At 37.7% G+C, this 17,794-nt stretch overlaps 1 protein-coding gene across 4 annotated transcripts in view; it reads left to right on the plus strand.

Moving 5' to 3' along the window:
- Positions 1-17,794, plus strand: part of PAK1 (p21 (RAC1) activated kinase 1) — a 155,838-nt gene that overhangs the window by 135,914 nt on the left and 2,130 nt on the right. For all 4 annotated transcript variants that reach the window (XM_047693911.1, XM_047693913.1, XM_047693910.1 and 1 more), the window contains exons 10-14: positions 1,527-1,639; positions 5,146-5,263; positions 10,694-10,793; positions 12,798-12,994; positions 15,882-16,019. In XM_047693911.1, coding sequence (XP_047549867.1) covers positions 1,527-1,639; positions 5,146-5,263; positions 10,694-10,793; positions 12,798-12,994; positions 15,882-16,019 — 666 coding nt within the window. The remainder of the gene's footprint in view (positions 1-1,526; positions 1,640-5,145; positions 5,264-10,693; positions 10,794-12,797; positions 12,995-15,881; positions 16,020-17,794) is intronic.

Consider the following 17,794-nt stretch of genomic DNA (forward strand, 5'->3'; position numbering starts at 1 on the left):
CATTTCCACAAACAGTCACTGTGTGTCAGGTCCTGTGCTTGGTACCAGGGATTCTGAGTTTTAAGATGAGCTCTCTAGCTTATAGCTTCTAGAGATACACACTCCAGGTAATCATTCTGAAGGTAGTTTATGTGGTAAGTTCCCTAAGAGAGGTATAAATATGAACTTATGAGGCTTTAAAGAAGAGAAAAAGCCTATCTGGTTTAGAGAATAAGGTTTCTTTTGGCCTGACACAAAGGATAAATAGCTTTTGAACATGTGAAAAGCATGCAAGGTACTCCAAGTGGAGAGAAGATCAGATCATAGTATGTCAAGGAATGCAGTGGGAGGAAAGATCTTGAGAACTTTGAATGTTGGGCTGAGGAACATTTCTAGGCAAACAGAAGCCATTTATGATTTTTGAGCAGGGGAGAGTGTTATCAAATGTGTACTGTGGGGAAGATTAATCTGGCCATGTGTACACAATAAATTGGCATCACTCTCAAGGGTTCTAATCATGACTTTGCTACTAAATAGCTGTGTATGCAAGTCACATATCCTCTCGGAATCATGATCTCCTTATCTGTCAAAAGGAATCCATAGTAATAGTTATTCCATAGGGTATCTCTGAGGATTAAATAAAGTAAACCTGAGAATACCTTACCTAGTACTTGACACATAGAAGAAATGGATGCATAAGGGCTTTGGGAATTCATTTATTTCTATAGATAAAAAGCCTATGAAGTTCTTTTTGGTACATGAATATTAGGGATCTCATCCCCTTTTTCTCTCTCAGTGTCAATTCTGACTCATCTTTCCACAGCAAGCTCAGAAATTACTCTCCCCCTTTATGAAGCCTCTCTATCATTGCCAGATAGAAAGAGTTCTTGCTCTGTTTTGTGTTTCTATAGTGCTTTGTATGGGCTTTTGTTATAGCATACTGCTTTTTTTTCTTTTTTTCTCTTTCTCCCTCAATCCCTCTCTCTTTCTTTTTTCCTTTCTTTCTTTCTCAGCAAGAGAGAGAGAGAGAGAGAGAACACTAGCGGGGAGCAGAGGGGCAGAGGGAGAGAGGGAGAGAATCTTAAGCAGGCTCCAAACTCAGTGCGGAACCTGATGTAGGGCTTGATCTCATAACCCTGAGATCATGACCTGAGCCAAAATCCAGAGTCAGCACTTAACAGACTGAGCCACCCAGGTGCCCCCCCAGCATACCTGTTTTATATTGTGATTTTTTTTTAAAGTATTTTTCTCATACAAATATTTTATTAGTGGAGAGTTTGATTGTCAAACTTTGTTGCATATCAGAATCACCTGAAGTGTTTATTAAAACGGGACCTAAAATTTTTTATTTCCGGCAAGTTTCTAAATGATGTTGATGCTGCTGGTCTGGAAACCTCATATTGACTATATTGGTTTATGCAAATTCTGTAAGGGCTAAGACTGTATTTTATTCATCTCTGTCTCCTTCATGTTTAAGATCTTGTACTAAGTTGTTGCTCAGTAAAAGTAGAGTGACTGGTTGCACATTGAATGTACTCTGATTTCAGGTGGCCATTAAGCAGATGAACCTTCAGCAGCAGCCGAAGAAAGAGCTGATTATTAATGAGATCCTGGTCATGAGGGAAAACAAGAACCCAAATATCGTGAACTACTTGGACAGGTATTTCTGATAGGTCCTGTCACAGAGATCGGCCTTTGGAACTGATGGATGGTGGAGCTAGAGGAGGAGGCACCACCAGCACTCTGAACTGCCTCCATTTGAGAATCTTCTACGATGCTTGGCTCTCTGCCTCCAACCTTGTATCCTGCTGGACACTTCTGATTGCTCTGTAGTCCTTCTGGGTTAGATGAACCCTGCCACCCTGTAGCTTCTAACACCTGATCCTAGAACTGTCTATTCTGCCTCGGAGAGGCCCTTCAGCACATCTGCCAGAGTCAGACATGTAGGTCTTTAAATCATTTTACATCCTAGATCTTTCCTTATCCTGCTCGCCCTCCTGAAAAACTTCCAGTTTGTCTTAGCTCTTAAAATTTGACAGTCATTAGTTTCATTTGAGATTTGACCAGTATGGAAAGAGTAAGACTTCTCTTTTGTTCTAAACTCTACATCACCTAATGATTTCATTCATTGTTTTATTTTTAGGAAGCTTGTTTCATTGTTGACCCATTGTGAGTTTATAGTCAGTTAAAATCTCTGATCCCCTGCCCCTTTTTTTTTTTTTTTTGCATTAAACTGGTAATGTAGAACTTTTTAGTAACCATCATTAAATCCCATTTTGATTATTTCCATCCATTATTCCAGCTCATGAGAATTCTGGTCTTCAACATAATAATAGTGGTTACAGCTAACATTTGTGTTATGCTTTACTTTGCACCAAACACTTTGATGAACACATTGTGAGGTAGAGTTTATTATCTGTATTTTACTGGTGAAGAAACTGAGGCTCATAGAAGTTTATAACTTGTCCAAGGCCAGTAAGCCAGTAAGTAGTAAATGAGGGTTTGGGATTTTAATATTCCTAGCACCAACATCCATGCCCTTTCCATCATATCATGTTCTTTTCTCCTGTATATGAAAAAGAATGTGAGCTTCTTGCCTATTTCAGAAACATCACCAGTGGAGGTGATACTGGACTAAGTCTTGGAGTCTAATTCCTTTATTATCTATGTTGCATTGCCATCTATATTTCATTCCTGCCAGATTCTGCCAGATTTCTTGTTTTGCATCTAAAACATTGGTAAGCCTCAGTTTCTTTAAAGAGGAAGGGAGTTGGACTTTGACTTTCCCAACACATAATGTTGATAAGTATAGTGAATAAAGCCTTCTTCCTTTCTGGGGGATGATTGTCTCTCCATGATGGGGATCACGACTGACTCTGAAAAATTCTCTGGAAGTTATTATTCACCCTCCCATCTCTTTGAAGAACATATTACATAAAGAATATAACTTGGACAAAGTACTGAAGGCTATAAGGCTACCAGATTTTGGCTCAGGATAAGGAGAAATGATAGCTCCTAATAAGGATATGGGCATTAAAAAAAATGAGTCTCATTAAAAAAAAATTGAATCTCCTCTCTCTGGAGGTATCTAAACAATAAAATGCATGACCATGTTGTTGAAGGAATTTGTGTTCTGGGAATAAGATTAGAAGATTTATAAATTTATCAGTTGAGCCTTTGTTGGTGTTTCCAGAGGCTTGTACTGTGAAAATAAAAGTAAATCCATGCCCTCAAATAACTCCTAGTCTGGCATGAAGAAAAAGAAAATACCTAGGAGCTCCTCTTGGGGGACAGAAGTGGGTATCCTTACCCTGAGCATTAAGTGAAGGTATTGCATTGGAAAATCTTTGGTTTTTTGAGTTGACTCAGAAGAGAATGCCAACCATATTTGTTCTTCACCAAATATGTGATGCTCTGAGGCTTTACCTTGAGAGACTGTTTTTGAAGGTACCTTGGCACAGTATAGAGCCACAGAGTTTTTGGGACAATCTGAATCTGGTTGTACATTGTCTTAGCTTTAACAGTGACATGTTAGACCCAGGTAAAGAGGCTCTTCTTTGGGGGCGCCTGGGTGGCTCAGTGGGTTAAAGCCTCTGCCTTCTGCTCGGGTCATGATCCCAGAGTGCTGGGATCAAGCCCCTCATCAGGATCTCTGTTCTGCGGGGAGCCTGCTTCCTCCTCTCTCTGTCTGCCTCTCTGCCTACAGTGATCTCTGTCTGTCAAATAAATAAATAAAATCTTAAAAAAAAAAAAAAAGAGGCTCTTCTTTGTCAGTGTCCAGAGGTCTCTTGGACCCTCATATTTCTTCCTCCAATCAGTCCAAGCTGACAGATGTCTCCTTGACGTGCTTTAAAGAAATTGGGTAAGAGGACATAATGGGCATTCTTTGTCAGGGAAGAAATAGGCTCATGCCAGTGGAGGGCCTTTTACCCAGTCCTAAATTATCTTTTGGTCCAAGTCCTTATAATCTCTCTCAAAAGAGATTGTTAAAGAACACCCTAATCTGTCATATATATACTTCCTGGAAATTAAAAAAAACAAGACTTTTAGTTACAAAGAATATAGAATCTACTGAAAGAGTACTAGGTTCAGAATCAAGAGAATAGGATTCAAATCTTACCCTTTGTTGGAGGCCATTTTTTTTTTTTAACAGTCTCTCCATTTGCCCAGCAGTAGTCCCAATATCAGGATGACAATAAGATGCCATACCGTACAGTTTAAGCCATTATAGCTCCTTTGTCTGAAGCTAGCAGAAGAGTCTGTAGGGCTCTGGACTATTCTTCTTTTCATTTGTCTTACCCTGCAGCTAAAGAAACTGACCAGAGGGGCTAAGTGATTTTTTTTTTTTTTTAATTTTCACACAGTAGTGCTGAGTGATCTAGTCCCTGAATGATACTAGTGGTTCTAACTCATGTCTCCATAAACTCTGTAGGGGACAGTACTAAATGGCAGCCCTTGGCTTACCAGAAGGGGCTTTTGGCTCTGCAGCTTGAATTCATTTCATTCCTAGAATCAGAGATGCTCAAAATGGAGATCATTGCCAGCATAATGACTTTGTGTATAATACTTTATAGCTTTTAAATGGCTTTTATAGTCATTGTTTCATTTAATATTTATAATCAATTATCTTTTATTTTGTTCATTGCTTTACTCGGTAAATATTGGCATCTATAGTGTTGGACTCTGGGGATAGTCTTGAACAAGACCCAGTATTTGCTCTCATGGAGCTCAGATTTAGTAGAACTCTCAAGGACATTTAGGGACTTTCCCTAATGTTGGAAACATGGATTCCCATCTTTGTCAGATGTTTGGGTGCTCTCTGCCTTGATGCTTCTAGAGGTGTGAGAATCGTGCCGAATTTTGAGAAACATTACTTTGTGTTGTGATGAAATATAATTGTATTATATCTTCAACCTAGTGATCTTAGTTCTGCCATTCGGGGCTTCACAGAACAGTCTGCTTTGTTTTCTCCAGGAGAATCCTTAAGAGATAATCAAATTAGTATTTCTGTTCCCCAGATTGCTTCTCCCCAGGATAAAGAACCCTAGACCTTTCCAAAGCTGTTGGAGATGCAGGTTCACTCTGTGTATATGCTTAGCCTTTGAAACCCAGGGCTATGGCTCAATGTACTCTGTTCCTTCTTACACTTTATCTGTACTCCTACAGTTACCTCGTGGGAGATGAGCTGTGGGTTGTCATGGAATACTTGGCTGGAGGTTCTTTGACAGATGTGGTGACAGAAACTTGCATGGATGAAGGCCAGATTGCAGCTGTCTGCCGTGAGGTAAGGCCAGTGGCCAACCAGCCTTGAGCATGAAGTGGCCTTTATATCAATGTCTGTCAAAGTTCTGCTCCTGATGGGATCTCAGCCTGGGCACTGGAGGTGGGAGAAATTATTCTTCTGTTTATCTGTTTTGAAATTTCTATCACTCTGACTTGTTCTTTAAAGATAACTTTATTCTAGCACTGGGTGTGTTGCATAAACAATGAATTTTGGAACACTGAAAAAAAATAAAATTAAAAACAAGATAACTTTATTCTGATGATAAAAGTATATACCCATTGTAGAAAAATCAGATATTACATGTATATGTAAAGTCACTCAATTTCAATCTTAAAGGTGACTGCTGTAAATGCTTTGTAGTATTTTCCTCTTTATATGGATATATTTTTTAATTATAATTTTATTATATTTTACTATTTTCTTCATGTGCTCTGAAGGAAATAAAAACAGAGTAAGAAAGTAGTGACAGAGGAGGTACTATTTTAGAGTAGTCAGGGACGGTTTTGCCATAGATTTGAATAAAGATCTGAATATACAAAAAAGCAAGCCATGGAAAAATCTAGGGCAAAATAGTTTCAAGCAAAAGAAATAGAAAATGAAACACAAGTAGGTATTTTCTTTTCTTTTCATTGCTGTTGAATGTCTAAGGTCTGTAATATGCTGGTGTAATGGGAAAAAAAACACCTCTTTACAAAGCCTCTTTGAGAAGCAGTGTCCTCAGGGGATAGCCACATTTTTAAAAAGTTTTCAATTAAATTCCAGTCAGTTAACATACAGTGTAATATTAGTTTCAGGTGTTCAGTATATTGATTCAGTATTTCCATACGTCATCCATTGCTCATCTCAGCAAGTGTATTCCTTAATCCACATCCCCTGTTCAACCCATTCTCCCATTCACCTCCCCTCTGGGAACCATCAGTTCATTCTCTATAGTTAAGAGTCTATTTCATGGTTTGCCTCTCTTTTTTTTTCCTCTTAATTGTTTTGTTTCTTAAATTCTACATATGAGTGAAATCATATGGTATTTGTCTTTCTCTATTTTATTTCGCTTAGCATAATACTGTCTAGTTCAAGCCATGTCATTGCAAATGGCAGTTTCAATATTTTTTATAGCTGAGTAATATTCCATCACACACACACACACACACACACACACACACACACACACCACCTCTTCTCTACCCATTCATTGGGTGGTAGACACTAGGGCTTTTTCCATAATTTGGCTGTCATAGATAATGCTGCTAAAAACATCAGGGTGCATGTATCCCTTTGAATTAGTATTTTTGTATTCTTTGGGTAAATATCTAGTAGTGCAATTGCTAGATCGTAGGAACCTCCATACTGTTTTCCAGAGTAGCCAGACCAGTTTGCATTCTCACCAACAGTGCCAGAGGGTTTCCCTTTCTCTACATCCTCGCCAATACCTGTTGTTTCTTGCATTGTTCATTTTAGCCATTCTGAGAGGGGCAAGTGATATCTCATTGTAGTTTTGGTGTGTATTTCCTTTATGATCAGTGATGTTGAACATCTTTTCATGTGTCTGTTGGCCATCTGTGTATCTTCTTGGGTAAAATGTGTATTCATATCTTCTGTCCATGTTTTAATTGGATTGTTTTTTGGGTGTTGTGTTTTATAAGTTCTTTACTTATTTTGGGTACTATCAGATATGTCATTTGCAAATATCTTCTCCCATTTCATAGGTTCTCTTTTAGTTTTGTTGATTGTTTCCTTTGCTGTGCAGAGCTTCTGATTTTGATGAAGTCCCAGTAGTTTATTTTTGTTTTTGTTTCCCTTGCCTCAGGAGACATGTCTAGTAAGAAGTTGCTATGGCCAATACCAAAGAGGTTACTGCCTGTGTTCTCCTCTAGGGTTTTTATGGCTTCATGTGTCACATTTAGGTCTTTCATCCATTTTGAATTTATTATGTATGGTGTAAGAAAGTTGTCCAGTTTCATTCATCTGCATGTTGTCCAGTTTTCCCAACACCATTTTTTGAAGAGACTGTCTTTTTTTCCATTCAATATTATTTCCTGCTTTATTGATGATTAATTGGCCATATAGTTGTGGGTTCGTTTCTGGATTTTCTATTCTGTTCCATGATCTGTGTGTCTGGCTTTTGTGCCAGTACCATACCATTTTGATTACTGTGGGTTTGTAGTATAACTTGAAATCCAGGATTGTGATGCCTTCAGCTTTGCTTTTCTTTTTCAAAGTTGCTTTGGATATTTGGAATCTTTTTTGCTTCCATATAAATTTTAGGGTTGTCTGTTCTAGCCCTGTGAAAAATGCTGTTGATGTTTTGATAGGGATTGCATTGAATGTGTAGATTGCTTTGGGTAGTACAGACGTTTTATCTGTGTATTTGTATTTGTGATTTGAATCCACGAGCATGGTATTTGTGATTCCAATCCATGAGCTTGGAATATCTTTCCACTTCCTTGAGTCATCTTCACTTTCTTTCATCAGTGTATTATAGTTTTCAGAGTACAGATCTTTCACCTCTTGGTTAAGTTTATTCCTAGGTATCTTAGGGATTTTGGTGCAGCTGTAAATGGGATTCCTTATTTTCTCTTTCTGCTTCTTCATTATTGATATATAGAAATGCAACAGATTTTTGTATGTTGATTTTGTATCCAACAGCTTTACTGAATCCTTGTATGAGTTCTAGCAACTTTTGATGGGGTCTTTTGGGTTTTCTATATAGAGTATCATGTCATCTGCAAATAGTGAAAATTTGAATTCTTCCTTGCTGATTTGGATGCCTTTTATTTCTTTTTGTTATCTGACTGCTGTGTATAGCCTTTTTTTTTTTTTTAAGTAGGATCCACACCCAGCAGGATTCTGAGATCAAAACCTGAGCGGAGATCCAGAGTCAGATGCTCAATCAACTGAGCCACCCAGGCACCCCAGCCATATTTTTATTAGACCAAGAAGATGAAGGGAATATTCACAGAAGTTGAGGATATTGGGTGTTTTGCTGATAAGAGACTGGAACTTTCCAATAGCCCAATAATAGAAAAGTTTGGGAGTTAGGGAAGGAGTAGAAGATTTGGTTCAGAGAATTATGAGGTTAAGTTTGATAGTATGATTGGGGTTTGATGATGTAAGATCTGGAAACATTCAGATGAAATAGTATATAGTTGTATATTTAATCAATATTAGAAAAAATAAAATCATATGAACTCAATTTCATCCTAGAAAATATGATCACCTTTACATGAAAAATCCTGGGATCTAGAACATACCCACATAGGTTAATGGAATTAACACAGGCCTGGGACTCTTAGGAGCTATGGCTGCTTTTCTTTGCTGTACTGCTAATACAGTGTTTCTCAACTTTTTAAAAAAAATTCTCTCCCCTAAGCAGCCCTTTAACACATTTTTCCCTGATCACATTCCCCCTGTGAAGTATTAATACTATAGATATACTGCATATCTCTTTTCTTTATGTACTGTAACCCTTTGGAAAGCCACAAACCATAGTACTATTTAAAATATTTTTCACTCACTCCACAATCTGATTTTCACTGATTGAGGTTGGTTGCATATGTGTACTTAGGGAAATCAATTTGCCCCAACTTATTTATCTTTAAAATAGGAATTCATGCTATATTCTACAAGAGATCACCCCCCCTCTTAAAAAAATAGTTTTATTGAGATACAATTTATATACCATATAATTCACCCATTTAAAGTATATAATTTAATGGTTTTTGGTATATTGAGTTGTACAACCATCACCATAATCCAGTTTAGAACATTTTCATCACCCCTTAAAAAAATCTCCTTACCCATTAGCAGGCACTGCCCCAAACAGCTCACTTCTCAGCCTTCTCAGTCCTGTGCAACCACTAACCTATTTTCTGTCTCTATAGATTTACTTGCTCTGGACATTTCCTATAAATGGAATCCTACAATATATGCATGTTTGTGACTGGCTTCTTTTCCTTAGTATAATGTTTTGAAAGTTCATCTGTGTTATAGTATATATCAGTACTTCATTCTTTTTATTAACAAATAAGATTGCATTTATTTATCATTCATCAGTTGATGGGCATTTGGGTCATTTCTACTTTTTTGTTATTATGAACAGTGCTATGTACTTGTACAAATTTTTAGTTGGATATCTGTTTTCCTTTCTCTTGAGTATATACCTAGGAGTGGAACTTCTGGTCATATAGCAACTCTATGCTTGTTTGAGAAATGGCCAAACTATTTTACAAAGTGGCTGTACCATTTTATATTCCCACAAACAATGTATGAGGATTCTAATTTCTCAAAATCTTTTTTTTTAATCATATTTTGTGACATCCAGAGGCCAGGATCTCTCCAGCTTCCTAAGGAAAGCAACTCTTATTTTTTCAGGGAAAAGCTGCTTCTGAATATTTGTTCTTAATTTAGCCATTGGAATGTTCTTAAAAAGTAAAGTATTGATTTGAGAACATTTAAATACTGTTTTGCAGTTGGTCTGCATCTTTTGTATTTTTCAGTTGGTAGAAGCTTCTAAAATTTTAACTTTGGGTTATGGACTTAAACTAGTAGATTTAGTAGCAAACCTGAGATTATTTTTTCTAATCCCCGCATTTTACAAATGGGAAAACCATAGCCTAGAAAGCATAAGTGATTTGTTTAGAATGATGTTGTTAGTCAGGTAGTGGAGGAACCAAACATCTTCATTGTTCTATTCAGTCTCTGTTACTCATTCTGCCTGCTAATTATAGATGTTTTCCAAGGTTCTTTTCTTTCTCCTCTTCTATAATATTTGCCAGTTCCAACCATTCCTATAACTTAAAGAAAATCACTTGGTCAAAAATGACTCAAATACTTATCTCAAGTCCAAATCTCTATAGAACTTAAGACTCTTAAGTTCCATTGTCTACTGGACATTTATCTGTCAGTGCTTCATAGGTATATAAAATTGAACATACCCAAAACAGTACAAATTATCTCCTCACCAAAAATATTTCTCCTAACTTTACTCTTTCTAATATCACTTCCATGTGTCTCAGATATGACTCTTTTTTTGTCACTTTCCTCCAGTTTTATCTTTATAAAATCATTCCATTTTTCCTTGGTAGTTTTGCTTGGGCCTCAGTTTCTTTGTTAAGGATCTAGTGTTTGGTAAAACAAAACAAAAAACTCCAAAATGCAGCAGAGGAACTCCTGTAAGAAAACTACGGTAAGGTGTATTATAATAAGGTATTTTATAAGAAAGGCATAAAGCAGCACCAAGTTAGAAGAATGCTTAGCTAGGAGATAGGAGACTAGGCAGTAGACCTGCCTCCACCACAGATTTGGAACCAGTTCTTTCGCTCACTGGGATCTCACTTTCTTTGTCACAAAATAAGGAGGTTGGATTAGTTGATTTTCTGTAAGTCTTCATATTATAAGTTCTTTCTCTCTCTCTTTGCCCATCCACTTCAATAGTGCCTACAGGCTTTGGAGTTTCTGCATTCCAACCAGGTCATTCACAGAGACATCAAGAGCGACAACATCCTGTTGGGAATGGATGGCTCTGTCAAACTAAGTGAGTAGAAGTGATGATACTTCTCTTCCTGATGGGACCCAGTATCCTGGGGGAGGGTAATCATATGATAGTAGCTACAAGACTCAGCACAGGATCTTACAGTCACACCTTGGAGATATTGCAGGTCCCATTCCAGGCCACTGCAGTAAAACAAACATGGTGATAAAGCAAATCAAATTAATTTTTCCCAGTGCATATAAAAGTTATGTTTACACTATACTATAGTCGATTAAGTGTGTAATAGCATTGTGGCTAAAAAAATGTACATATCTTAATTAAAAAATACTTTATCGCTAAAAAATGCTAACCATTATCTGAGCTTGCAGTGAGTCATAATCTTTGTGCTGGTGGAGGGTCTTGCCTCAGTGTTGGTGGCTGCTGACTCATCAGGTGGTGGTTGCTAGAGACTGGGGCAGCTGTGGTAATTTCTTAAAACAGTAATGAGGTTTGCTGCATCAACTGTCTTCCATTTCACAAATGATTTCTCTGTAGCATGCAGTGCTATTGGATTGCATTTTACCCACAGGAGAACTGCTTTCAGAATGGGAGTCAGTCCTCTCAAAACCCTGCTACTGCTTTATCAAGTTTGTGTAATATTTTAAATCCTTTATGTCATTTCAACAGTCTTGACAGCATCTTCACCAGGAGTAGGTTCCTTCTCAAGAAACCACTTTCTGTGCTCATTCATGAGAAGCCATTCCTCATCTGTTCAAGCTCATCTACTATCATGAGATTACAGCAGTACAGTCCCATCTTTAGGCTCCACTTGTAATTCTAGTTCTTATACTATTTTCACCATGTCTGCAGTCAGAACATACACATTTACCAATTTAAGTTTGCCATCCTCTATGTATACAGTTCATGGTGTCCCAAAACAATTACATTAGTAAGATCAAAGATCACTGGTCACAGACCACCATTACGAATATATTAATAATAATGAAAAAGTTAGAAATATTATGAGAATGACCAAAATGTAACACAGAAACATGAAGTGAGTAAATGCTGTTGGAAAAATGGTACAGACAGACTTGCTCATCACAGAGTTGCCACAAACCTTCAATTTGTAAAAATCGTAGTATCTGTGATGTGTAATAAATCAGAGTGTAATAAAAGTAGGTATCTCTGTATTTCTTGGGATATGCAGGCTCTTTATATTACTCAGCACTAGACAGGGTGTCATTTCTTTTTTGTCCATTCAGATATATATGTTTAACCAAAAAAAATTTACTGAATGCCTCCTATGTGCTATGATGGGCACAAAGATACTTTTGCTAGTCCTCAAGTAGCTCTCAGTCTAGTACTGGAGTCATAAAATACATAACTAGGAAATAGAGTTTAGTGTAATTTCCTTGGTTCATTCATTCAGCATACTTTTATCAAATGTCTATTGTACTTGTGCCTTCTGGGATTTTAAAAAAAATGAGTAAGAAGACATAGTCCTTCCTGTCAAAGTCCTCATAATTTAAATAAACATATAATTGCAATTTAATGTGAATGAACTATAAGCAGAACATTTTGTTCAAAAGTGTAAGGACCAGTAGTCCAGACCAACAGGTATGTTGCATGTGGACAGGCAGCTGTGGGAAGATTGGTGATTAGAGTTTAAGTCAGGGACTCATGCCCAGGAAATAAAGCAAGGACCTACACTGCTAGATTCTGAGGCATGGGAATGGTTTTTAAGAAGAAAGCAGAAGTGGGGCAAATAATCAAGGCCAAAATGGGAAGCTTTGGACTTTAATGCCTAGTTCTTCTGGTTTGAGGAGCGGTAAGGGGCCAGAGATTTTTGTTCCTCTTGCTTCTTTTCAAGGTTAAATAGAGGACAGGGTAAGAGCCAGTCTTGAGGGTAGCAGTCATGTAATTCCAGCTCTAGAGAGATAAGGTATTACAGTGTCTGGGACCCAGGCGGAGCTTGACTTCTAGGGATAGGCATATAGTCAGTACTTGGGAAGGAATACCCTAAATATAGGTCCATTCCTTCTTTTCTTTTTTCTTTTTTTCTAGCCGATTTCGGGTTCTGTGCACAGATCACCCCAGAGCAGAGCAAACGGAGCACCATGGTGGGAACTCCATACTGGATGGCACCAGAGGTTGTGACGCGGAAGGCCTATGGACCCAAGGTTGACATCTGGTCCCTGGGCATCATGGCCATCGAAATGATTGAAGGGGAGCCCCCATACCTCAATGAAAATCCTCTGAGAGTGAGTGTTACTAGTCCCATTTCAAGATGTTTGGGCTGTTGGTCTTTAATCCCAGGAAATGGGACTCGGGCTATTCCCTACAGTTTTCAACCTGGATCTTTCTTTTCTGGATGAAACTTGGCACTGTTGGGTTTAAAGTATAAAAAATGCTCAAAGGAAAAAGATATTAATAGTCACTCACTCATTCAACAATTTTTTGAGTTCTGATAATGTAAAAGAAACTGTTCTAATGGTGATGAAAAAAACAATATATAGTAACAGAAGGTAAGTGATGTGAGGAAAAGCTGAGTAAGGAGCTTAAGAGAGTAACAGGGAAGGAGGGAGAAGTGTGCTATTTTATTGAGAGTAGAGAAGGAAGTCCTGTCTTTTAAGGTATTTGAGCAGAAATCTGAAGAAAGGAGTAAGCCATGAGATTAATCCGATGCAAGAGTTTCCCAGGCATCAAGTATACAAAGGACTTAATTTGAGAACATACTCGTATCCTGGAGAAAACCGAAGAGGCCAGTGTCCCTGAGTGAGTAAGCAGTTTGCAGATGAGCTGATAAGGTCAGAGAACTAGCAGGGAGCTGAATCAGGTAAGACCTAGTGACCTTTGTGAGAACTTGGCTTTTATTCTGTAAGAGATTTGAAGCCATTGGAGGATTTTGAGCTGAGGAGTAGTTTGACTTAATTTACGGCATAAATTGACCATTTTGACTGTTTTTCTGGAAGAAATAAAACAGACTGAAATACTGTTATAATCGTTCGGGTAAGAGTGGTGGTGTGGACTATATTGGTGGTAGTAGTAATGAAGAGTGGTTAGACTCAGGAAATACCTTGAACATATAGCTGACATGATGAAATGGATATCAGAGAAAGAGGAATCAACAATGCCTATAAGATTTTGGACCCTAATTGCTGAAAGAGTTCATTTGCCGTTTACTGAGGAGGTTGAAGAGCAGGTAAAATGGGATAATAGAGCTGGTTTTGAATGTGGCAATTTGAAATGTTTATTAGACATCCAAGTGGAGATATTGAGTAGAGTTGGGCATATGAGTCTGGATTTCAAGGGTGAGAGGTCAGGGCTATAAATATACATTTATTTATGAGGAGGTAGTATATAGTTGGCTTATTTAAAGCATTGGAACTAGATGATGGATGCGGTAATTCACCTGGAGAGTAAGGTTTGGGTACTGAGCCCTGGGGTTCTCTGATGCTTACAGGTTGGAGGAACTAACAAAGTAGACCAAGGAGTGACCTTCCTAGTTGGAGGAGAACTGAGAGAAGTGTGTCCTGGAGGCCAAGACAACAAAATGTTTGGAGGAGGATGGACCACTGTGTCAAATATCACTGATAGATAGATCAAGACTGAGAAATAAAATTTGATTTGCCAATATGGAGGTTAGTGATGAGCTTGATGATCAATATCAGTGGAGTGATGGTAATGAAATGAATGATAAGAGTAAATCTACCAGAATGGGAGAAGAAGTTGAAATGGCATGTAAAAGCAATTGTTGTTCTTTAACAAGTTTTGCTCTTAAGGGAACAGAAAAATGGAGCAGGAACCTGAAGTGGAATTGAGGGAGGGTTTTGAGGTTTTTTGGTTTTTTTTAAGATGATATTATTTTAGCATGTTTGTGTGCTGATAGGAATGATATAATAGAAAGAAAGAATGTGGTCATGAGCAAGAGAGAAGTGACATCTGTAAGAGTCCTGTACAGGAGTCCTGTACTTCATCCTGAAATAGATGAGAGGAGTTGGATCAAGTATTGAAGGAAGGTGTATTAGATTAGGGCAATTTGTCCATAGTAATGAGAGAGGGAAAGCAGAGTATATGAATACAAGTGCAAGTAGGTTGGTAATTTTGGTCATAGGCAAATAAGAGAATTATTCTGATTGCTTTTATTTCCTCATTTCTCAACCTCCCATCCAGTGTGGGAATTATGTATGTGTTGTTGTTGATAGGTGGTCATCTCATCTTAACTGATTACCTCTTGGATAGCCGATTACTGGAAAGTGATTCGGTGTACCAAACTGAAACTGCCCGAACATCCCAGCTTTGCCCTCATTCCACATTCCACACATCTTCCCCCGTCTTACAGTGGCCTTGAAGATGATGATCAGTAGGGTGTGGATGGAAATAAGACTGGGATTAGAATCAGAGGACATAAACTCATATGAATAGCTTGATCCCAGACATATGTTTCTGGACTTTATCTATGAAATGGGGATGATGATTCTTGCCTAGTCTATTATCTAGATTTATTGTGGTCATTAAATGAGATAGTATTTGTGTAAATACTTTGTGAATTAAAGTGCTGAGTGCTTGAAAGGACTTTTTTTTTTAACCTGTCCCATAAGATGGTTCATGTTAGGGGACTAGGGGAGACAACAAGGAAACAGATTGTTGCTTTACAGAACACTTGCTTTTTATATTCCTTTCCTGCTAGAAGAAATCAGTTCTTAGGTAACTAAGGTGAAGGCATCAGGAGTAATTTCCTCCAGCAAATGAGCAGATAGATATTTAACTCATCATCAGGCTAAGTGAATAATAAACCCTTTAGATTTACAATCAAGAATAATAATAAACCCATGGGTCTGGAACACACTTCATAAGTTTATAAAGTGCTTCCCAATATACTGTCTTATTTTTACAGACATGTGTGATAGACACTGTTGTCATCCCTATTTTCTAGATGAGGAATTTAGGAGTTCACTGGCTTGCATGTGATCACACGGCCTTCAAATATTAAATCTGATCCTTAGATCATACTCTTTCCAGTATACCAAAGCTGCCTCTTTGTGTCCTAGAGGCATAACGCAGCTGACCATACTTCAGAGGGCAGATCTGGGCACTAAGCGAGAACTGTAGCTAGAGCCTAAGGTGATTCTTCATTTGTATTGCCAGGCCTTGTACCTCATTGCCACCAATGGGACCCCAGAGCTTCAGAACCCAGAGAAGCTGTCAGCTTTCTTCCGGGACTTTCTGAACCGCTGTCTCGAGATGGATGTGGAGAAGAGAGGTTCAGCTAAAGAGCTGCTACAGGTAATTTTCCCTATGCAGGGAAGCTCCAAATTCAAGGTATCACTAAACCAGCCTTTTTTGCTTCATTTTTGTCTGTGAGGCACTACTGGCTACTCACCTACAACTTCCCACACTCCATTTATATTCCTAGTTCCTTAACCTCCTTCATCTCTGGGCCTTTGTTCGTGTTATTCCCTGAAGCTCTTCCTCAGTCTATTAAAACTCTGTACACATTCATAGGCTCAGCTTAAAAATCTTCTTTCTGAGCTCCTGCTGAACGTTGCCTGTACCTTTCATCAGCACTTCTTTTGTTTTGCTTGAATTAGAGTGAGATTCTGCCAGGTTGTGGGGAAGCCTGGAGTCGGGGGGTTGCCAAGCTTTTTAGACTTCCATCTGCTTAATCCTGAAATTACATAATTATTTCATATGGTTGCAAAAACTGCTTTTAGCAAGCTACCACCTAAGTATCACATTAAACTTGATGGTGGTGAATAATCTGTAGGCATGCACAGTTAGTTACTTCTTTATGATGAGGACGAGAGCAACCGAGCAAGGCAGGGCAGACCTACTGCATTAAAGGTAGTTATGAGCAACCCTGTCTTTCCCACTACATTATTTATAACATCTATCTTCTTAATTTCTGGGTCTCCTCTTTTACCTAGGACTTGACTTAGAAAGGGTATTCAGAAACTTTATTGAACTGAATGAAATTGCTTAAAGTATTTACCTTCATTGGAATGCTACCCTCTAGAACATATTTAGTATCTCTTTGTAACCAGGGTTATGGATTTATAGAGCTCTGGTCTGTTAGATATGAGATTTGGGTTCTGCCAAATGTAACCCATTAGTCTGTCAGATCCTTTGGGACTGAAAACCCCTTATAACAGGCAGTACCATATAGGATCTTTTTGCCTTTCATATGAGATTTGCTCTGGAAACCCTAGACATGGAAAAATGTTCAAATTCTACTTTAAGGCTATGATTGGTGAAGATATTGTTCATTAGGTACCAAATTATAATTATTGAAAGATTAGTGCCCTCTAGAGTTTTCTTCCTGATACTATAAGTAATAATAAATGCATTATATTGAATCTTTACCACACTGTAGTTACCTAAGTGACTTATATGTTCTTTTCATCTATTCTTTATAATGACCCTGTGATTTATAGGTTCTAGTATTACCATTTTTATAGGTGAGTGAATAAGTTTCAAGTGTTTAGTAATGTTCCCATGATTATTTAGCTAATATGTGGTGGACCCAGAGTTTTATCCTATGTCTGTTTGGTATCTTAAATCACAAAAGCTTCACATATGTTTCCCCTGTGAGAACACATATATGGATGAAATTACATATGTTAGAATTTGTATCTTCATGATTTAACCAATATCTTTTATTTCTTTCATAGTAACTACTTGTTTTCAGTGCCTTTTTATATCCTATATCTGTCCAAAAAGAAGATGAGGCAACTTCCAACAACAAATATGTGTATATATGCCTATATGTATATGTGCCTGTACAATATACAATATGATTGATAAAAAAGACTTATAAGGATGGCAGAAGGATCAACTATGCTAATCATCTGAGTTAGTTTTGTTTAAACATCAGATCTGGTTCTCAGTTTTCTGGTGGCCAGGACAGAAAAGGAAATGTGATAGTTTCTATATTTCTTATCAAATGGAAAAATGTCACATCCTCGTGACAGAAAGCCTTTTTACTATTAAATGTAAGAAAAGTCATTTTTAGTGAAAAGGCTCTGAGTTACATAAAGAATTGTTTTCCATAACAGTTTTGG

The sequence above is a fragment of the Lutra lutra genome, chromosome 10 (genome assembly GCF_902655055.1).
Source record: "Lutra lutra chromosome 10, mLutLut1.2, whole genome shotgun sequence".
Lineage (NCBI taxonomy): Eukaryota > Metazoa > Chordata > Mammalia > Carnivora > Mustelidae > Lutra > Lutra lutra.